The following is a 20,833-nucleotide window of genomic DNA, read 5'->3' as shown; positions in this document are numbered from 1 at the left end:
AACTGGAGGCGCGTGGGGCAGGAGGGGGCCTGTCGCCCGAGGGGCGGGCGACAGCCCGGTGTCCGTGTGCGTGCATTGGTTGTCTGTTAAATTTTTTTTGTGTCCAGATGCCCTGCAACCCATGTCTTCGTGTCGTGTCCTCTGTGCGTGTCCTGTTGCCTGTTCTCGACAGGACAGGGCCCTAGCTTGCAGCTTTGGTCCCTAGAGTAGGCATAGTGGCTATCCACTGTAGTACTATATATCTTTGTGCTATACTAGTCCTAATCTTTTGTGTCTCGTGTATGCATTGTAAAAGCAATTTACAGAGGATTACCAAACTAATTCGCTTTGTTAATCACCCGTGCACTCTCGGATCAATCCCTGAGCGTGTTCTATCCCCGTTCCCTTCTCATTTGAGCCAAAAATTCCACCAAAAATCTAAAAAAAAGAGAGAGGTGAGGAGAAGAAAAACGGCGAAGCTCTGCCGAATTCCGCACTTGTGAGCCCAATAATGCACATATCGTATACCAAATCGATGCGTAAAAATATAGGTACTGTCATAATTCTATTGCCTTATGCTGCAATATCAATAAGGTATTGTCATAATTCTATTCTAATTCATAATTAATTTAAAAACAAGTCTGTAATAGTACTAAAATTGTAATACTAAACGAGTGTTCTAAAGCACCAAATCTAATTCAGCTAATCCGCTAATTAAATTAAATTATTATACAATATCAACGGATTCATACGGAAGTTACCGGTAGATCACAAGTGCGGAATTTGGCAGAGCTTCGCAGCTTTTCTTCTCCTCACCCCTCTCTTTTTTTCTGGATTTTTGGTGGAATTTTTTGGCTCAAATGAGGAGGGAATGGGGGTAGAATACACGCTCAGGGATTGATCCGAGAGTGTACGGGTGATTAACAAAGCGAATTAGTTTGGTAATCCTCTGTAAATTGCTTTTACAATGCATACACGAGACACAAAAGATTAGGAATAGTATAGCACAAAGATATATAGTACTACAGTACTGGATAGCCACTATGCGTACTCTAGGGACCAAAGCTGCAAGCGAGGGCCCTATCCTGTCGAGAACAGGCAACATGACACACACAGAGGACACGACACGAATAAGGGACATGGGTTGCAGGGCACCTGGACACAAAAAAATTAACAGACAACCAACGCACGCACACGGACACCGGGCTGTCGCCTGCCCCTCGGGCGACAGGCCCGCGCCTGTGGGTGGGCCCCCGGTCGCCCGAGGGGTGGGCGACAGGCCCCTGCGCTCCTCCGGTCAGGGATCTCATTGTAAATTTAAAGAGAAAAAAATTACATTTAAGGCATGTCGCTCTCTCGTAGGGCGACCGGGGTATATTTTTGACATTTTTCCAAACAGACATATATTTTTGAAATTTTGATTTTTTTAAATATAAAAAAGAAAAAGGTGCGACTAGGATCAGGACCCTAGTAGCCCTATCCTTTCCTCCGCCACTGAAGCTGCATGACAGCTTGCTTTCCATTGCATGTGTAATTAATCGCATGATTTTATACTCTCTTCATCTAAAAAGGAATGAAATTCTAGCTACTCCCTCTGTCCTGAAATGTAAGTCATTTTGGCATTTTACTAGATTTATTGAACATTCTCTGAATCTAGACAAACTGTATGTCTAGATTCATTGAACATTCTATGAATCTGAACACAGTAAAACACTCTACAGGATGACTTATATTTCAGGACGGAGGGAGTATGTACCTAGACAAGTACTTGCAGGTATCAAAATTACACTCTTCATGATATAGCAAGTGTATATAGGAAAGTTTTTACTAATGACTAAAACTAAACCCTTCTTAGTTAGTTAGTTTCTAAAAGAAGAATACTACAATATTGGCAGTAGGTAATATGCATTGATTACTGCTAGGTATTTGATTGGTGCCCTAATTAAGTTTACATGTGCAATAAATGACCCTAAATGGATGCATATATATATATATATATATATATATATATATATATATATATATATATATATATATATATATATATATATATATATATACACGGCAGCGCTATTCTACACCCCATGTGTAGAATGGTATTCTACACCCACCACCCAACCCAGTAGCTACCCAGCCCACCAACCGGCCCGGACCATTACCCGCACCGACCCCCAGCTAGTCCACCTTCATTCGCGCGAGCAGGAGCCCCGAGCGGCGCGCAGCGCCGCGAGGGGCGACTGCGAGGCGGGTCTGCGGGCCGCGAGCAGGAGACGCGAGAGGCGCGGAGCACCGCGAGCGGTGACTGCGAGACGGGCCGTTTTCGGGCGCGGAGGCTATGTACACGCAGATCCACGGGCGGGCGGAGGCCACGCGCGCAGATCCGCGGGGCAGCAGGGCAGCAGTGCGGGCGTGGAGGTCGATGACGCGCTGGGTCAGCAGGGCAGCGGCGCGTCGGTGCGTGGGGCCGGCGAGGGCAGTGGGCGGGACAAGCGGGGCGGCGGTGTGTCGGCCTTCCTGGGAGCGGCGGCGCAGCCTCACTGGGAGCAGCAGTAGGTGGCCGCGCGGAGCGACAGCATTGTGGAGCGACCGCATGAGTCTACAATAGGTAGGCGGCAGCGCAGCCTGCTTGGGAAGCGAACAACTTGCGGCATCGGAACATTCTAACAGCAAAGGCGACGTGGGCCGCCACCGGCGAGCCGAGAGCAGCGGCGTCCAGCCGCACGGGAGCAGCAATCGCGGTGTCATCTGAACTTCTCACTCCGTAATGGCGTAATTAACTTCATTGATACGGCAGATTGAACTTGTCACACAGAAATTGAGGTAAATCCACCACCTAATCTAATTTTTCTCTCCATGATTTGCTCCGATTTCATAGGAGTACACAGAAATACTGATTTACACAGTAATTGCTGGAGCTATCATGCTAGGAATCAGGCCTCTGCTCCACCCATGTCTCTGATTTTGCTGCGATTTGTAGGATGTCTCTCTACCCCCAACTGATTTTGTTGTATTTTGATCGATCTCGTGGATGACAGGAGTTTAGGGGCTTTCTCCGTGGCAAGCAGATTTGGGGATCCAAATTACTGAAATCTTTCAATGGAATTTGGGAAGAATTTGGAAAAAAAAAATACTGAAGGACGCGACATCTTCGGTCAGTAGTTCAGTAATACTACTGTGCTTGAAATACCAAATTACTGAACTAAAAAAACCAACAGACGACTAGATTAACTACTCGATTTAGATTATCAATCTCAGTAATAGAAAAAAATTGCACAAGCTCGGCAGTTTTAGTTTTAGTAATTTTAGTTACCGAGCTCTATTCAATAGTATATAGTTCAGTAGTAGTCGAGTATTTCGTTCTTTGATCCAGTAGTTCAGTAGTGTACAGTAATTAGCCTTTTCAAACTATGCTTAGCTCAGCTTAGCTGGATTACTGGATTGCTAACTATTTATTACCGCATCTCTTGATTACTGAATCCAAAGCATACGGATGCTTTATGTTGTTTTTCGCTCCATGTTTTTTTTTGCACCAAAAATGTATTACCGATGCTCTCTTGTAATATTGGCACCACAAATTGTCAGAAAATGCATTTGTTCCATAGTTCATGAGGCCAAATTTGATTTACTGGATGCAAATACATTGAAGCATGATGGGTGCAAAAACCAATGGTTTGTGCTAGAACAGCGAGGGATGGACGGCGTAACTTTTTATGTGGATTGTGCTTCAGCATAACCACAAGCTCGTCCCTGCAACGCGCATGGCGAAATGTATACGGGCGCACAAGGCAAAAGACCCAGCAAAGTTAGAGCGGAGCTGTGAAGACGCGAATGCTAGGGGATTGCCACTGATTTTGCTGTGATTGGGCTCTCGTACCGAAAAATTTCACAGCCCCCTTCATTTTGATAAGTAATTTTGACCAATCTCAAGGAGCTCAGAAGTTCATGGCGCTGTTTTTTTATTCGTGTGTGTTTCAAGTGATCAAGTTCAGTAATCTGCCCCGCTCTAAAATCTCAGATGCCTTGTGTTATTCCAGTAATACATGGTTCTTTGGTAGTTGCATTTCTGAAAATAAAGAATGCCGATAATTACTGAGCATGTATGAGTAGATGTGTGCTTGAAATGTGCGCAGTGTTGCTATACATCTGCTTTGGTACTTGCAACTGAAAAAACTGGATCCAAGTAATTGCAAAGCATGTATGCCAATAATTTTACTGGAATACTTAAATTACTGATGTACCATGGCTAGTTGTTTGGATGAAATAAAAAAGTACATTGCTCATGATCTCTTGTAATACTGGGTTACTGGTTACATTGGTCATAACATGTTCCTAAAATTACTGGTTGGATTACTGGATTTCTAAAATGAACCACCCAAAACCTAAAAAATACAGGAAGAAAATGCAAGTAATGCTAATAATTTTGAATCCATCCAATGCACAGAAAAGTTCTAAATAACTGGATCTCAGAATTACTGAATCCATCAAATGAAGAAAAAACTATAGGTGAGAAGTCCCAAGTCACCAAAAAATTTGAGGGAAAAAAAATACTAGATGTACATAAAAGAAAGTATTGAATAACTGGATCTCCCAATTATTGAATGTCAGCACATACGTGGCGTGTTACTAGAAAAACCTGAGAAATTACTGGAAAAAGTACATAATGCCGAATAGTACATGTACATAATTACTGGATTACTGAATCCAAGGATATACATATAGTTGGGTGGTGACTACGCATATGTACACATATTAGTTATGATTAACTATCTCATGCAACCTCCAAAAATAAAAAAGCCTTAAAAACACATAAAGTATCTTTCTCTTCACTTGGAACCCCTCTCTCTTGTGAAATTCAGTACTATCGCTGTCGTATGCATAAGACGATGAGTCAGAAAGGGGTGTTATTGTCACATAAACCTACCACCGGTAAAACTCTGAAAAAGATCATTGAGAAAAATAGAGTGAGACCAACAAGATACTGAATTACTGAGTTACTGCTTTACTGAGAATAACTTAAATGCTACTACATAGTACTACTCTACTAGGTTACAAAGAATTACTAGAAAAATATGCAAGTATCGCTGGGGTATTGAGGGATCAAAATATACAGTAATCGCAGAGAAAAATGGGCATGTGATTTTGGATATTGAACATTACTCCTGCAGTTCTCACCTCAATTTGTCAGCGTCGTTGCTTGTTTAATGACTAGCTTGACGGGTTTAGCGTGTCTCCATTTCCAACATACCCCGAAAAAACCTAGAACATATATATAGGTAAAAAAATGTGCAGATGATTCAGTAATTAGCATATTCAAACTATGTTGAGTATCTGGCTCTAGATGATTTAGGAATTAGCCTATTCAAACTATGTTGAGTTACTGAATATAAAATTGCACGAGCTTAGTAGTTTTTTTAGTTTCAGTAGTTTTAGTTACTGAGCTCTATTTCAATCTCATGCAGCTCAATAGTCTAGTATTTCATTACTAAACTACTAGACTACCTACTCGGTTCATATCATCAGTGCTCAAAGAGTCGAAAAAAAATACTGGTCTAACTACTAAACTAACAAATTACTGATACTACAGGCCTAACTACTCAATACTGAGGTACGTAGTAGCAGGGGTTTTAGTAATAGAGAATTACTGAAAATACTACAAAATAGGATGGAGGAAATACTAAGATGGAATTACTCTGTTACTGAGGTGTGTAGTAGCAGGGGATTTTACTAATATAGAATTACTGAAATACTAACAAAGATGACATACTGAATGTGCGGGATTTAGTTCATTCTCATCGACCATCAAACAATGGCCAAGGAACTTGCAAAAAGAAAAAGAGCCATGAAGGAAACAGATTACTTGGAAAAAGAACTAAATCTGAATGCAACAGATTGGCTACTGAATTATATAAACAATATTACTGAATATGATTACTGAACAATGTTAATTACTGAAATGAATAGAATTTAAATTTAGCTAGACTACCGCCACGTTATGCGTGAAAGCACATATAGGATCCTATGAGAAAATACGTAAAATCCATTTTCTACATGCCCCCATGTTACTGAAACTAAATATGTTCAAATAAATTACTGAACTAAGTTGTTCAAGCAAATCTATGAACCGCATGCTAATGACATCACAAAACGCATAGAAAAAAATTTGGAGGATTAGTAAAAAGAGGCAGAGAGGTTGTGGAGGTGTGAGAGCCGCACCTTCATTTTCCCAGCGGCGCTCCTTCATCTGGACCAGCACAACTATGTGATACTAAATCCTAAAAAAAAAGAACTAGCCTAGCTAGCCAAAATATTCAGTAATCACCGATAAACATGGACATGTGATTTTGGATATTAAACATTACTCCTGTCGTTCTCACCTCAATTTGTTTGTGCTGTTGCTTGCTTAATGACTAGCTTGGTGGAATCAACATGTATACATTTCCAATATATATATATCGGGTCAAAAAGGGCACACGATTCAGTAATTAGACTATTCAACTATGTTGCGCATCTAACTCATTCATGATATGATTGAGCTCAGTAATTTTTTTAGTTTCAGTAGTGTTAGTTACTAAGCTCTATTTCAATCTCATGTAGTTTGATAGTCTAGTATTTCATTACTGAACTACTAAACTACCTACTGGGTTTAAACTAAGCGACAAAAAAGAATAATTGTGCTTGCAATAACAAATTACTGAAACTGAAATACAAATACTTACAAAACTACTATACTAACTACTCAGTTTAGTCATCAGCGCTCAGTAATCAAAAGAATATACTCGACTAACTACTCAATTTAGAGCATCAATATTCAGTAATTGCCAAAAAAAATGTTCGTTCAATTTTGGATATTAAGCATGGCTCCCAGTATTCTCACATCAATTTATCGATATCGTTGCTTATTTAAAGATCAGCTCGTTGCTTGTAGAAAGACCAGCTCGATGGGATCGGCTTATCTCCATTTCCAGCATACCAACCGTAGAACACACATATCAATCAAAAACTTGCAGATACATGAACACAAAAAATCTGGATCATCGAGGGGATTGCAAAAAGGAAATTATGCTCACTGGGAGTACCGCGCGTAGGCTCAGAATGCATCTTCCACATACTGCTCGTTGGGGTCACACAGGAAAGGGAGGCTAGGCACGTAGGGAAGCTAGGGAGCCTATAGCTATGCATCAGCCCGTAGCCCCGTACCTGCAGTCTGCAGCTTGAGGTCGCAGCAGCGGCCACTGCTCAAGGGCTCGATGTGGGGATGGGGGAGGACGGCGGGCGTCAAGCAGCCTCTGGACGCCGCCGCTCGCGGCCGCTGGGGGCACAACGCAAGGCCCCAGCAGGGTGTGCGCGGGGACCTCGCGCATCACGCGTCTCTGCAGCCCCTCATGCCGGCCGCTTGTTGAGGACGCCGATGAGCCGCTTCCGCACCATGCCGCTCAATGCCACAGCAGCCTCCACGCCCCGCTGCTTCCGCGCCGCCGCAGCCTCCGCGCCCTGCAGTTCGACGCTGCCGCAGCTTCTGCACCGCCGTAGCCTCCACGCCCGCGCTGCTCAACGCCACCGTAGCTTTCGCGCCTCGCAAAGCCACCTCCGCGCCACGCCGCTCGACGTAGCCGCGGCTGCCTGGCTACGCTGCTTGCTGCTGCCGCGGCCTCCGCTCCCATGGGGCCGCCGCCCTCTCGCTGCTCGCAGCCGCCGGAGCAATTTGAATCGGGATCTGGTGAGGTTGGGGGATTGACCGAAGGGGTAATTGGAGCAGGGTCGGGGTGGGCCAAGTTGGGCCGAGCGGGTTTGGCGTGGGGGAGATGTGGCTAGATCAGTTGGTTGGGTGTGGGTGTAGAATGCTAATCTACACCTAGGGTGTAGATTAACACACACACACATATATATATATATAGGAAAGTTTTTTACTAATGACTAAAACTAAACCCTTCTTAGTTAGTTTCTAAAAGAAGAATACTACAATATTGGCAGTAGGTAATATGCATTGATTACTGCTAGGTATTTAATTGGTGCCCTAATTAAGTTTACATGTGCAATAAATGACCCTAAATGGATGCATATATATATATATATATATATATATATTACTGATCTATATGTACAAGCAAAGGAGGATCGATTATCTAGCCTCCCTCTTTTCAGTTCATCTCGGTATAAGAATCAATGGGGTCCCCGGAAACTAGTCGGATGAATGCAGTTTTGATGCTGTTGGTGGTGCTCTTTGGTTCTTCCTAGCCTCAGCCCGTTGTAAGTACTACTATCAAGTCAAACAACACCTTATTACAAAAAAAAAACATAAAGCAGAGGAATTGTGCTAGTTCACATGTTTTATTGTACATAGCTTGTTATGATCTTTTACATTGATGAAAATAATGTTTTATCGTGATACTTGTAGGTGGGGGAGATCGCCCCCAACTGGGGCAGGGTGAGAGTACATGAAGGAACTATACTGTCGCAACCAATCAGACTTTGCCGGACGGTCCGAACGCGAGTGGTGTTAACAGTAGTACGATTGTTGATGTATTTTGTGTGAAGGAAAGATGTGGACAAAGCACATGCTACTGCTGTAACACTAATCAGCCCAAGCCATGCTTCGAGTCTTGGGACATCTGCAGGCAAAACTGCTTGAGATGCGCCCCCAGATGCCCGTCGTCGTTGTAGGAAAGGTAGGATGCGTATAATGTAGTCGATTGTATTGCAATGAGCCCCTTGAGTGGTATATATAGGAGTACAAGGCTTGGAGAGCAATGCACCTCACCTAGAGATAAGAAAGGTTATCACGGGATTACATCAATGCTAAACTACCATATCTGGAGTTGACTAATATACTCTAACATCCCCCCGCAGTCGTAGCGGTAGCAACACGAACGGTCAGACTGGAGAACAATGGAGACGTATCCCCCTGCAGTTTGGAACGCCGGTGCGAAAGCTTTAACTGGAGACTCATGCAGATGATAGCCCTTTAGTGCCGTAGTAGCCGAAGTCGAGGTGGACGTGGCCGAAGCCGTGGAGGGGGTGCGGGTTGAAGCGTCGTCGAGGTGCTCGAGTACACAAACTCAGCAGCTTTTTGCCGAAGATAGCAGCAGGACGGTGCGGCGGATGACGATGGTAGACGGCGCAGTTTGCGACTTAGGTCACGCTCAGGACAGGGGTGGCGACGACACAGGTTGCAGCAAGTGTTGCGCTCAGATCAGGGGTGGCGACGACGTCTTCCTTCAGGAACATCGGCGGCGACGTCCGCGCGAGAAAGGCCGGAGGCGCGGAGGCGGATCGAGCGCCTGCTTGACGAAGACCGGCGGCGAGTGGCGCCACCGCCTGAAAAGGCGACGAAACCGGTAGGGTGGCTTGATCACGAACGTCGTTGCTGCAGCCTGGAGGGCGCAACAACAACCTCGTCCTTCGGGAGTGTCGACGATGAACGGCGACGAACGGCAGGGCGACGCAAACCCGATAACAAATCGGGAAAAAACCTAAGAAAAACACACAGCAGCAACAGGGTGACCTTCGGGTACAATCTCGGGTGCCGTAGCGAATTCCTCTCTCCTCCTTGTCTCTTCCCCGCGTGGTCAACACGGGACAGAGAAAACAGAGGAGATTGTAAAACCCGAGCGGCTCTCCTCCGATCGTCAGGCCAAGATCCGCCCCCGCAGCCGCGTCTTCTCGAGAAGCAGAGGCGGCGCTGGGGGAGGAAGGGCGGTGGCCGATGGCGCAGGGGAGGTAGCCGGCGAGGAAAGGGCGGTGGGGCGGAGCCCACGAGGCGGCGGCCCGACAGCGACGTCGACCGGCGATGCTGCGGCCCATCCGCCCGACAGCGCGGTCTTGGCTCCTCCCCTCCAACCACGCACGCGCGCGGTGCGCCGGCCGTGCGGCGGCACTGGGAGGGGCTCCTCCCCCTCGGCAGCCGCGCACGCGCGCTGTCGTGTGGCGGCGGCGCTGTGAGGGGGGGCTGGCCTGAGGCGCGGAAGGGGCGGGGAAGCCGTGAGCGGGGCCGGGGACGACGACGCAGAGGCGGCGGCTGCCCAAGGCGGGGCCATGGCGATGCCGACGAGCGACGCGGCCACGGCGATGGTAGAGGTCAGCCCTCCTGCTGCTTGTGGACGACGACGGCGGCGCGGATCAGAGGGATCCGCGGCGCATCCTAGGAGGGCGCTGCCCCCGGCGGAGATCAATCTCGATCTCCCCGGGGGCGCGCGGGTGCAGCGGAAGCGGCGGCGCGGCTAGGGTTAGGATCTCGTAACCTAGGCGTCTGTCATGTAGGAAAGGTAGGATGCGTATAATGTGGTCGATTGTATTGCAATGAGCCCCTTGGGTGGTATATATAGGAGTACAAGGCTTGGAGGGTAAGTCACCTCACCTAGAGATAAGGAAGGCTATCACAGGATTAAGTGTAATGGCCGTCATTTTAACACATCAGGCGCATCAGCTTAATTAAACATAATTTGACAGTCTGTTTTCAACCCACGGCCCGATCGAAACATCACCAGTAGTCTCGCATAACGGCGAGCGCAGACGGTACACTACTACAGATTCAGCCTTTTATCCCGGTTCCAAACTGGCTTTTATCCCGGTTTTGGAACCGGGACAAGGCTTCCGGGAGAAAAAGCCTCGAGGCTTTTGTCCCGGGTGGTAGAACCGGGACAAAAGGTGACTGACGTTAAAAAAAATTTGCACACCACGGGATTCGATCCCAAGACCTCTTGTCTAGCGAATGGTTTCCTTGCCAACTCACCTAAGTAGTACACGTGACTCAGTATAGAATAACTTCCTTTTGAACTATCACGTGGAGGGGCCTTTTGTCCGGGTTGGTAACATCAAATGGGACAAAAGGGGTCTTTTGTCCGGGTTGGTAACACCAACCAGAACCAGGATAAAAGGGTTGGGTCTTTTGTCCCGGGTGGAGCCACCAATCGGGACAAAAGGGGGGCCTTTTGTCCGGGTTGGTGGCTCCACCCGGGACAAAAAGCCCATGTCCCCCACGTTGGCCCGGCTAGCCGTTGGACCCGGGACAAAAGCCACCTTTTGTCCCGGGCCCAAAGGTAATCGGGACAAATAGTCTGGAACAAAGGCCTATTCTGTAGTAGTGGTACTAGCATGATACAATTTTATAAAAATAGATAACAACATAAATAGTTGCAAAAATAGTTTTAAATTTAAAATTTATATAAAATAAATGACAGCAGCGGAAGAGATAGTATAACCTAAGAGAAGGAGATTTGATTGAGCGCGCCGCGATCCGTGCGGCCGCTACCGGTCTGACCGGCCGGTTCATACCGGTCGGACCGGTCCAGACTAACCCAACCCAAATTTAGACAATATTTGTTCAAAATTTTTTGAATTCGAATTTTTATTTTTACTTACAAAATCATAGTGTTTTAAAAGAAAATTAATCATCACATGCGTTGAAAGTACTCAAATTTTAGTTGATGGTTTTACTCGTGCAAATTTAATGCTAATGATCTTGTTAATTACATAGTTAATCTTAATTACAAGAGATAACACCTGGGCTGTTACACCTCGTCTGGCCCATCCCTTCCCCTCACGTCACCTCACCTGGCTCTCGTTTCCCACCCCTCACGTCACTCATCTGGTTCCCCTCTCTAATTAAACAATCTTTTATCGTAACCTATTTGTATGTTACAAAAAATATCATAATTTATACAAACTAAAATATTAACCAGATAAAGCATACAAATATACAACAAAGTCTATATAAAACTTTTTGAAAGGAAAAATTTTAATCGAAAGATTTCATAAAAAATGGATGGGATATAAGATAAATTTAGGGAAGAAAAGTCTAGAAAAATTTTGTTCAAGAAAAAATTCGGGAGGCGAAAAGATCGAGGAAAGGAATATAAGAATAGAAAACTTGGAGATAAAAGTTTGGATACAAAATTTGAAGATAAAAACACAAATAAAAAAAGGTGACAAAAATCCGAACACATGAAAATTAGAAAAAAAATCAGGCAAAATTATGCAACAAGGAAAAATTATGTACATAACATATTTTTGCATAAAAATTATCAGCAAAAGAAGAAGAAAAAACACGGGCCGTTGACCGCCTCTCCCATCCATGCTGCTGCTCGTGCCGGTATCACCTTCTCTCTCACCAACGGTGCTGGATCCAACGGAAAAAGATGAAATGAAAAGGGAAAAAGGAAAACAGAATGTGAAGAGACGTAGAGAATGGGCACGGACAGCATGTGGGTGGCTATGTGTATTGCCCACTGCGCCCCCCACGTGCACGAGCGTCGATCGTAAGGAGCACAGCACGTGGTCGACCGGAAATGCAGTTTTCGCGCAGCTTTGATTTGAAGAAAGCATCTGTCCTGTTTAAGGATAAAAATGGAGGGAAAAAATCCCATACCACTCGTATTTCTATATTTATTATATTCATTTCCATATTTACAAAATAAATACAAAAATGAAACGGGAAGCAGAAATATCCCATTTTTAGCCGAGATGATCCCGTATTTGTAAAATATGGGAAAAATAATAGGCACACCCTATATTCACAGTTTAATCGTTGAATAAGAAACATTGATCATATTTTTAAACAATAGCTTGCGTAAAAGAGTTGCCTAGTGTTATATTCATACAAAGTGAATTGTGATTAAATAATAATGTATTTCGGTAAACTTTCGCTTCCCGCCCATTTCCTAAACCCATATATATATATATATATATATATATATATATATATATATATATATATATATATATATCCCGTTTTCACTTCCGTACCTGACTATTCCGCTCCTGCTCCTTTTTTCCGTAATAAAATATGGAAACGGAAATGATTGAGGTATTTTCCCACTGTTCCCATCCGTTTTCATCCCTAGCTCTCGTGTCTAAGAGTCCATCTTATCTTTAACGCCAGGGCTAGTGTTACAGTGTATAGGGAAGGCTAAAGTGCTGCAGAATCTAGCGACTGCACTGCCATTTTCGGTACGCTGTTTGCGGTGCTAGAGGGCACTTACCTGAACGGGGTGTTACTTGGCCTGCTTGAGTTTGTTTCCGGTGGATTCTTTTGTGCTCGTGGATGGCATTCGTGTCGAACGGACGCACGCGCTTCTTCGGTAAGCATTGGGCCTCTTTCAAGTTGAACAACAATAAATGTCATGTTTAGTTTCCACCCCATAAATCCCGTAAACGCAAAAAAAAAACGTTACATCGAATGTTTCAACACATGCATGGAGTACTAAATAAAGTCTATTTACATTTTTTTTGTATGGATATGCTGTAAATCGCGAGACGAATCTAATGAGCCTACTTAATCCATGATTTGCAACAGTGATACTACAGTAACCATCCGCTAATTATCGATTAATCATGGATTAATTAGCATCATTAGATTCGTCTCGCGATTTACAATCCATCTGTGCAAAAAAATTGTAAATAGACTTCATTTTGTACTTCAAATTAGAAAGATTCCATCACAATTTTTTTTTTGCAAAACATCTAAACACGGCCTAAATCTGCAGAGACGAAGAGAGGGGCGTCTCTCTCTCTGCAGCAACACACGGCGATTGTTCGTGGCCAGTCCTCTAGCAAGGCAGTTACTACTGAAAATGAGGTGAGCTCATTCTTCACACCAGTACACCACCGTTCAAGATCGGATTTTGCAGCATGTTTAATCGCCAAATACGCATGTCAAATAAATTAAAAGTTGTTCAGTTGTTTTTCAAACACCGCTTCGTTTCGTGGCGCAGGACCTTGGTGGCGACTTGGCTTCTGGTTTGCAGGGTCGCCGTGATCGCGCTCTGCAGCGCGTCCCTTGCCTGCGTGGGTGCAGCGAGGGATGTTGATGACTATATATATACCCCATTCAGGTAAACCAAATCCTGTCTTACTGTTGTTTATTCAGCAGGTCCCATTAGAACAGTTATTAACAGGTTTTCATCAGGTCCCTCGAGGTCGCGGTGTCGGTGTAGCTGCCCTGGAGCGTGGCGAGGCTGGCGTACGATGCCGCGGTGACCCTCTTCCACGCTCCACTGCCCGGGCGTCGCGCCTCCTGGGCGATCGTCGCCGGCGAATGCGTGAGCACGCAGCAGCCTGCCCAATACTCTGGCTTGATTTCCAGTACTAGTTCATGACCCGTCCTCGGATTGAGCTTGACCATCGCTCGGCCGGTCTGCAGGTGCTGTCGTGCCTAACGTACGCGGCCGGCGCGTGCGCCCTGGCGGTGCAGGTGTACTTGGAGCGGGACGCGCGCGCGTGCTCGTTCCTGGCACCAGGGGCCTGCGGCGGGTACAAGGCGTCCGCGTTGCTCGCCCTGTCCGCGTCCGTCTTCACCTCCGGCATTGCCGTGCTGCTGTTCTACCTCCTGGCGTCTCGGCACGCCCACGCCCTGGACTAGCTACCTGCACTGCATGCACCATCAATTCGATCACCATCACTACGAATTCGAAAAGTTGTTGGTGTCGTCACTGTCGTGTATATTGGGGCGCTTGCATGGGCCTGACCATGTTTCTGTGGCCCTTTCGTTCTACCGAACCGACTAGTCTATCAACCCCCGGCTCCTGTACAACTCCTACACGAGCTAATTAGAATTAATATAAAAATAAAATCAATAATTATAATTATTTATATCATGTTTTTTTTCATCTATTAAATATTCTAATGCATACTCTAAAATATATATATTTATTATTATCTAGTTATAAAGATTTCATTTTGCATCACAACTCCATATATATGTATTCAATATATATTTAGTTCAACTATTTGTTTGTAAATTTGTATTCTTGTCATTTCCGTCATACATGAATACATGATGACATATATTGTTGGTAGTATTTTATATAAATAATAATATAAATAATATATTAATAATGATAGAAATAAAATTTAGAATATTTGTACACTTTAATATTTTTATTATAATTATATAATTTAGATTCATATTTAGGAGGAATTTAACTTGTAATAATAACAATATAATTGGATAATTTATATGCAAATTTAAGGGGGTATTTGTATTATTTTTATAATATCATAGGTGGGTAATTTATACAAAGATTAGAAAGGTTACTTTAGATTTTTTTATAATGGCAGAGGTGGGTAATTTAGATACACGTTTAGGGGTTACTTTAGTATATTTTTATAATAGCAGATGTCGGTAATTTATTAGAAAAGATAACAGATCCGATGGTTATTATAATTAGAGTTGTTGGCTTGATGGCTGGATGTTTCTATTTTTGTGAGAATTTATAGGATTTCTTTATTTTTTAGAGTATCCTATGAGTCTAGGTGGTTTCATGTAGAGACTCCAAAGGAGCCTCCAATTAGTAATAGTAAGATATGTTGCTCGTGTGGTTGATCATTTTTTCGACGATGCCGACTGTGAGGTTCCCTGATACTGAACGGCCCTGACGGTGATGGCCAAAACATTAACTAGAATTGGACCTTGTTTAGTTGTTTCGTGTAAAGTGTTTGAAAGGAAATTTTTTCACATTTGAAGTATTAAACATAAACTAATCACAAAACTAATTACAGAACTCATCTGTAAACTACGAGACAAAATTATTAAAATTAATTAATCCTTTATTAGTGTATTTTACTGTAGTAATTAGTGTCTAATTATAATAGTCCCTTAGATTCGTCTTGTAATTACAAGTAAACTATACAATTAGTTTTTCATATAGTCTAGATTTAATACTTCATGCATGTGCCGCACTTATTTGATGCGATAGTTTTAGAAATTTTGCATCTAAATGAGACCTTGGTTCAATTCCTGCCTCAAATTGGTTCTGAAATCGATTGGTGATTCGGATCCTACTCGGAATCTGACACCCAGAGGCCCCAGCGGGCAGTGGCTGTTGTCTCGGCCGCCGCCGCCGCCGCAGCCACAGCCACGAGACGAAGGAACTGGCCGGCCCCACACCAATCCACCGAATCTTGGGTCGCGTGGCTCGGCGCCGCTGCGCCACCCGAGCGAGGCGCTCCCGCTTCCTTCGCGGCCACACTTCGAGCGACGGGCCGACGGTCAAGGGATCCACCCACCCGAGCCGCCGCCATGCCGCGCTGCTGCCCCTGCGCGACCTCCTCCTCTCCCGCCCTCTTCCTCCTCCCCACCGTTCCCGCCTCTTCCACTTCCAAAACCACCAGCAGCAGCAGGGTTGCCTTGGCCCCGTGCGATGGCGCCTTCAGCTGTGTCAGCGGGAGGCTGCGGTGGGGGACGAGACCGAGAGGCAGGTACGCCATAGTCGCGGCGAGCGGCAAGGACGGGAGTGGTACGGCGGAAGAGGAGAAGGAAAAGGACGAGCCGGGGTTCAATCCGTTCGGGTTCGTCACAGACAACCCCTCCAGCCGCAGCGCCATCCAGCTCCCCGCGGTTCCCGCCGAGGACGGCAATGTCGGCCAGATGCTCTACGTAATGCCGCACTCCTCGTTTCGTCTCCGTGTGCTCGATCCTTCTAATAATTACAGATCAATGAACCATGCTACCACATGTATGTAACCATTTGACTAGTGACTCACCTTGCTGCGTCCAGAGGATCGAGGACAAGGGGAGGGAGTACGGTTCGTATGTCAGATCAAGAGAGTTTCGATGGTTTGTGAGGGAAACAGGTACTATTCATTCATCTATTTGTTTGTGATTACAGAGAACATTGCATGATATATTGGATACACATACACTCGCTGACACGGTGCTACAAAGTAGTACCACACTTCATTAACACAGATTAGATACAACATGACTCTGTAAAGCTTTGGTGTGAGAAGTGAAAACAGAGCAATTCTGCTTAGCCTTGTAAGTGCATTATGCCTATATAAGTTCATCCACTAGTTTTATTGCTGAATGAGATGAACCAAAGGGCTGCAACCACAACCATCATGTCTAATTAACCCTGGATAAGTAAAAGGCATGCAATTGTTGGTCATATGTGTTTGCTGATACATTGTAGGTTCACCTGATGCACGACGTGGTACTATTGTGTTCCTTCACGGAGCTCCTACTCAATCATTTAGTTACCGTGTGGTTATGGCTCAGGTTAGCTTCATTGAACTTGTAGACCATTGGAATAAATACAACTTATGAAACGATCAGTTGTTGGCACTGTGCATTATTCAGCAATAAACAGGGTGCTAATTCTGTCAGTTTATTTGCATTTTCTTACTTAGGAAGACATATTCGAAATTTCATTAGAAAAGACACTTTCCATTGGCATATGCAAAAGTTCATTATAAAAGTTTGGAGTGCTGCACGGGTATTGTTTTATTTTATTTTGCAAACCAATGACTGCATTTCTATAAGCTATTGAAACCAAATACAACAGCAACAAAATATGTTGTTTCCTTTTGAGCATATGTAGTTGCAATACTTCCATGATAGCCTAAGAAACCCCATATTCTATATAATATTATTGTTATTAACCACACTGCTGCTTTTGTTTCATCAATCATTCAATTCCCTAAGTAGCTATTGAACTTAAAAGATGGCAGATGCTGGCTACCACTGCTTTGCACCTGACTGGATCGGATTTGGGTTCAGTGAGATGCCACAACCTGGATATGGGTTCGACTTTAAAGGTCAGGAAAATGGGTGTTAAACTAGAGGAATTTGCTAAAGCTAAAGACTTATGCATATTGTATCATTTGCAGAGGAGGAGTTCCACAAGGCATTTGATGATCTTCTTGGTACTCTAAATATCACTGAGCCCTTCTTCTTAGCTGTCCAGGTACAAATGTAAAACTTCCAGGAAAATCATGGACTAGGGAAATCCTTGTTTCTAATGTAGCAATTTTTCCTTTCATTTCATTGCAGGGATTTCTTGTAGGTTCTTATGGGCTGACATGGGCACTGAACAACTCAAGCAAAGTCCTCAAGTTAGCAATCCTTAACAGTCCACTTACTGTTTCTTCTCCAGTCCCTGGATTGTTTCAACAGCTAAAGTAAGTTATTTCTATCCAACTTGGTTTCTCTCTCTTAGTAGTTCTCCTGTTCTTCTCCTGTATAGATTCAACCTATATGCATGCTTTGGTAGATTTCAAACACATGAGTTCAAAACTTGTGGATTTGAAATATGAATAGGTATATAATCATATGAACTTTGCATGTAAGTTGACTAAAATATGCATTTGCACTCTTTTAGTTGTCGTTTTTGAATGTTTATGGTTGCAGTATACTACTCTATGTAAAAATTCTTGCGGTCGAGGTTGATTAAGTTATCTATTTTGTTTAATTCACTGGTGTAGGGCGGTCATCTTTCCCTGTATAATATTGACTTGAGTATACCCTGCTTCTATTCATGATTTTTCACTTATGTTGCGGTCATTTTCAGTCAATATTCTAGTTATATAACTAAACAGAGGAAACCTTGCAATGCAGATGGCCACTCGTCGGTGAATTTACTTGTCAAAATGCTGTTTTGGCCGAGCGTTTCATTGAAGCAGGTAGCGCGTATGTATCCTTATCGCTCAAAAACTGTTCATCGTGCCTCTTTCCTTCGTACTGTAGTGTGGGTTTCTTGAAAGAAGAATAAAGTTTGGTTTATTGTCCATATCATGTGTTTTTGTATTAGCCTTGTGATCTTGTCAGCTATATGCATTTTATATTTTTACACTATTCATTTTGCACAGTGGCTTAAGATGCTTCATTTTGTCCTCCATTTATTTGGCAGCTATGTGCTGAAATTGGAAAAGGCTGATGTATACAGATTACCATATCTATCCAGTGGTGCACCTGGATTTGGTGAGCTCGTACTCCTAAGCTATCTATTTTCCACCACTTTATACGTATTGCTTTGCCATTCAGTTTGATTTACTTTCCCAATCACGGAAGAAAATTCACAATGCTTGAATTATTTTCACTTGATAGTTGACACCCTGCATTTCCATAAATGAATGACATTGTGCATATCCAGAATCATTTGCTGTACTGTCTACGAGCATACTTTTTCTTAATAAATAATATAGTAATCTAATTGCAGAGTTTCTAGGTTTTCATGAGGCTATAAATTTCTAGTTGCTACAATTGTCTGGTAATTTTGACTTCTCACTTGTATGCGTTTTTTTTAGCTTTGCTTGAAGCTGCCAGGAAGGTCAACTTCCAAGATGTGCTACGTAGAATTTCATCTGGATTTTCATCCAACAGGTAAGCGCCAAGCATCCATGTGCACTACACACTCTAGCCTCTGGTCTAATTAAAACAGGCAGACTATGGTTTATTATATGCAAGCTTGGAATTTCACTATACCGTCGGATGTGAGCTGCTAAAATTACAACATTACTGATGCACCATTAGTCATAAAAATTTGTAGAAGCACCTCTACTGCATCAGAAAATTCATTCTGAATATAAGCAATCAATAATAGACATGTAGACCTGCGACAATGTGTTTTTTGTTCTGACCAAGAAAAATCTCGTTGCAGTTGGGAAAAACCAATACTGCTCGCGTGGGGAATATCTGACAAGTACTTACCATTATCCATAGCTGAGGAATTCAAGAAAGCTAATCCCAATGTTGTAAAACTGGAGGCGATAGAAGGAGCTGGTCATATGCCGCAGGAGGACTGGTACTTGTTATATACAGTTTATAAATCATAAACGCGCATTCTAGTATGTGTGCATCCTTGCGTACAGTTTATATTATATACATTTCTGCACGAATCATAAATGATACATGTGTCACTCTTAGTATGTGTGCATGCCCTGATCTTTAGACCTTGTTGACCATTATGCTGATCCATGACGTATCTGGCATGTTCTGCAGGCCAGAGAAGGTTGTGAAGGCCCTGATATACTTCCTGTAAACGTGGACAGAGATCACAAGGTCATCTGCAAGGGTACGGAAACAGATGAATATGCTTGCTGGCTGCCATGTCTTGGCTTCGTCCAACTGTCTGATTTCATTGTGCCGTGGATTGCTTTGATATGGTGGCGCGTGACACATTGTTGCAGAGCTCCACTAAGGCATGTTTCAAAAGCATAACATGCGGAGATTATGATAAGAGTTAAAATTCAGCAAGGTATATAAGTGATCATACAGTGTTTCTCGTGCGTATAAGAGCAAAGCTACACTTTTTTCGCGCATGCTATTGTTAACCAGAGCATTTTTTGGGAACTTTTCAAGCCCAAGCCTGCCACCTAAAAAACTAAAAAGCCCATGCCTGCAGCTTCCGCGCTCGGCCGGCACCAACCAGCTCGGCTCCACTGCTCGCTTTCGCCTGCTGCCGTCGTGCGAGGTCACTTGCGTTCATCAGTTTTGTAGAGGCTTAGCTGGCAGCTGTCCTTCCTCTACACCGATCGATTCTTATCACCCACATCCTTGCAGAGAGTCAGTTTATGTGCGGCGGCGACTGGCTGAGATGGGCGACGTACTCAAGTGTAGCTCGGACGGCGGTAGGCTGGCACCGGTGTCGCCACTCGCGGCACAAGCATGCGTCTCGCCATAAAAAAAAAACACTACCCGGGGGAAGAAACGCCCCACCGTTTTTTCATTAAGAGGAAGCCACACCGGCTTACCCGGGTAGAGAAACCCCCCGAACCCTGACCCATGCCCGTGAAGGCCAAGCCTTACGGCGAGCACAGCGAGAGAGATTTTTTCTCTCAGCAATCTGAAATTCGCTTCTGATGAGAAGCGAACTCAGGACCTGCCGAGAGCGCGACGCTACCGGGCCGGGCTAGCCATCTCAACCGCCCGGCCTTTCGCGCATGCGTCTCGCCATCGTCACCCCTGTCCTCGCTTTGCTGCATCGATGGAGCCACCGGCTCCTCACATGAGCTCTCGCACGCGCTGCTGCTGCGGCTGGTGATGGTGGCTCCCCTAGCAGCGGCCGGTGCGTGTGCGGCCGGCGGCGACGTGACCGTGGACCACCGGAATCGCAAATTGGCAAGCGGCTCGCTCCGGCCG

At 44.3% G+C, this 20,833-nt stretch overlaps 1 protein-coding gene and 2 long non-coding RNA genes across 3 annotated transcripts; 2 read left to right on the top strand and 1 right to left on the bottom strand.

The window, feature by feature from the left end:
• The first annotated feature begins 2,620 nt into the window (after positions 1 to 2,620).
• LOC120683182 lies at positions 2,621 to 4,133 on the top strand. The gene is made up of 2 exons (XR_005678696.1): positions 2,621 to 2,799; positions 3,015 to 4,133. It is a non-coding gene; the product is annotated as an uncharacterized LOC120683182 (long non-coding RNA).
• Positions 4,134 to 4,615: 482 nt separating this feature from the next.
• On the bottom strand, positions 4,616 to 6,137 carry LOC120683181. The gene is made up of 2 exons (XR_005678695.1): positions 5,152 to 6,137; positions 4,616 to 4,913 (listed from the first exon to the last, which is right to left on the bottom strand). It is a non-coding gene; the product is annotated as an uncharacterized LOC120683181 (long non-coding RNA).
• A 9,754-nt stretch (positions 6,138 to 15,891) lies between these two features.
• Positions 15,892 to 19,984, top strand: LOC120682495 (haloalkane dehalogenase-like). The gene is made up of 11 exons (XM_039964444.1): positions 15,892 to 16,351; positions 16,473 to 16,548; positions 16,887 to 16,972; positions 17,418 to 17,511; positions 17,584 to 17,660; positions 17,747 to 17,874; positions 18,311 to 18,382; positions 18,603 to 18,673; positions 19,000 to 19,075; positions 19,353 to 19,496; positions 19,694 to 19,984. Exons 1-11 carry the CDS (start codon positions 15,995 to 15,997, stop codon positions 19,731 to 19,733), a joined length of 1,221 nt encoding a protein of 406 aa, XP_039820378.1. The 5' UTR covers positions 15,892 to 15,994; the 3' UTR covers positions 19,734 to 19,984.
• Positions 19,985 to 20,833: the final 849 nt, after the last annotated feature.

This window comes from Panicum virgatum, chromosome 7N, assembly GCF_016808335.1.
Source record: "Panicum virgatum strain AP13 chromosome 7N, P.virgatum_v5, whole genome shotgun sequence".
Taxonomy (NCBI): domain Eukaryota; kingdom Viridiplantae; phylum Streptophyta; class Magnoliopsida; order Poales; family Poaceae; genus Panicum; species Panicum virgatum.
The sequence above is the reverse complement of the archived record's forward strand: the minus strand, read 5'-3'. Positions and strand labels throughout refer to the sequence as shown.

Coding starts and splice junctions, on each gene's coding strand:
- LOC120682495 (XM_039964444.1), top strand. CDS start 15,995: ATGCCGCGCTGCTGCCCCTGCGCGACCTCCTCCTCTCCCGCCCTCTTC. Junction 17,512..17,583: donor ATATGGGTTCGACTTTAAAG/GTCAGGAAAATG, acceptor TATCATTTGCAG/AGGAGGAGTTCCACAAGGCA. Junction 18,674..18,999: donor CAGTGGTGCACCTGGATTTG/GTGAGCTCGTAC, acceptor CGTTTTTTTTAG/CTTTGCTTGAAGCTGCCAGG.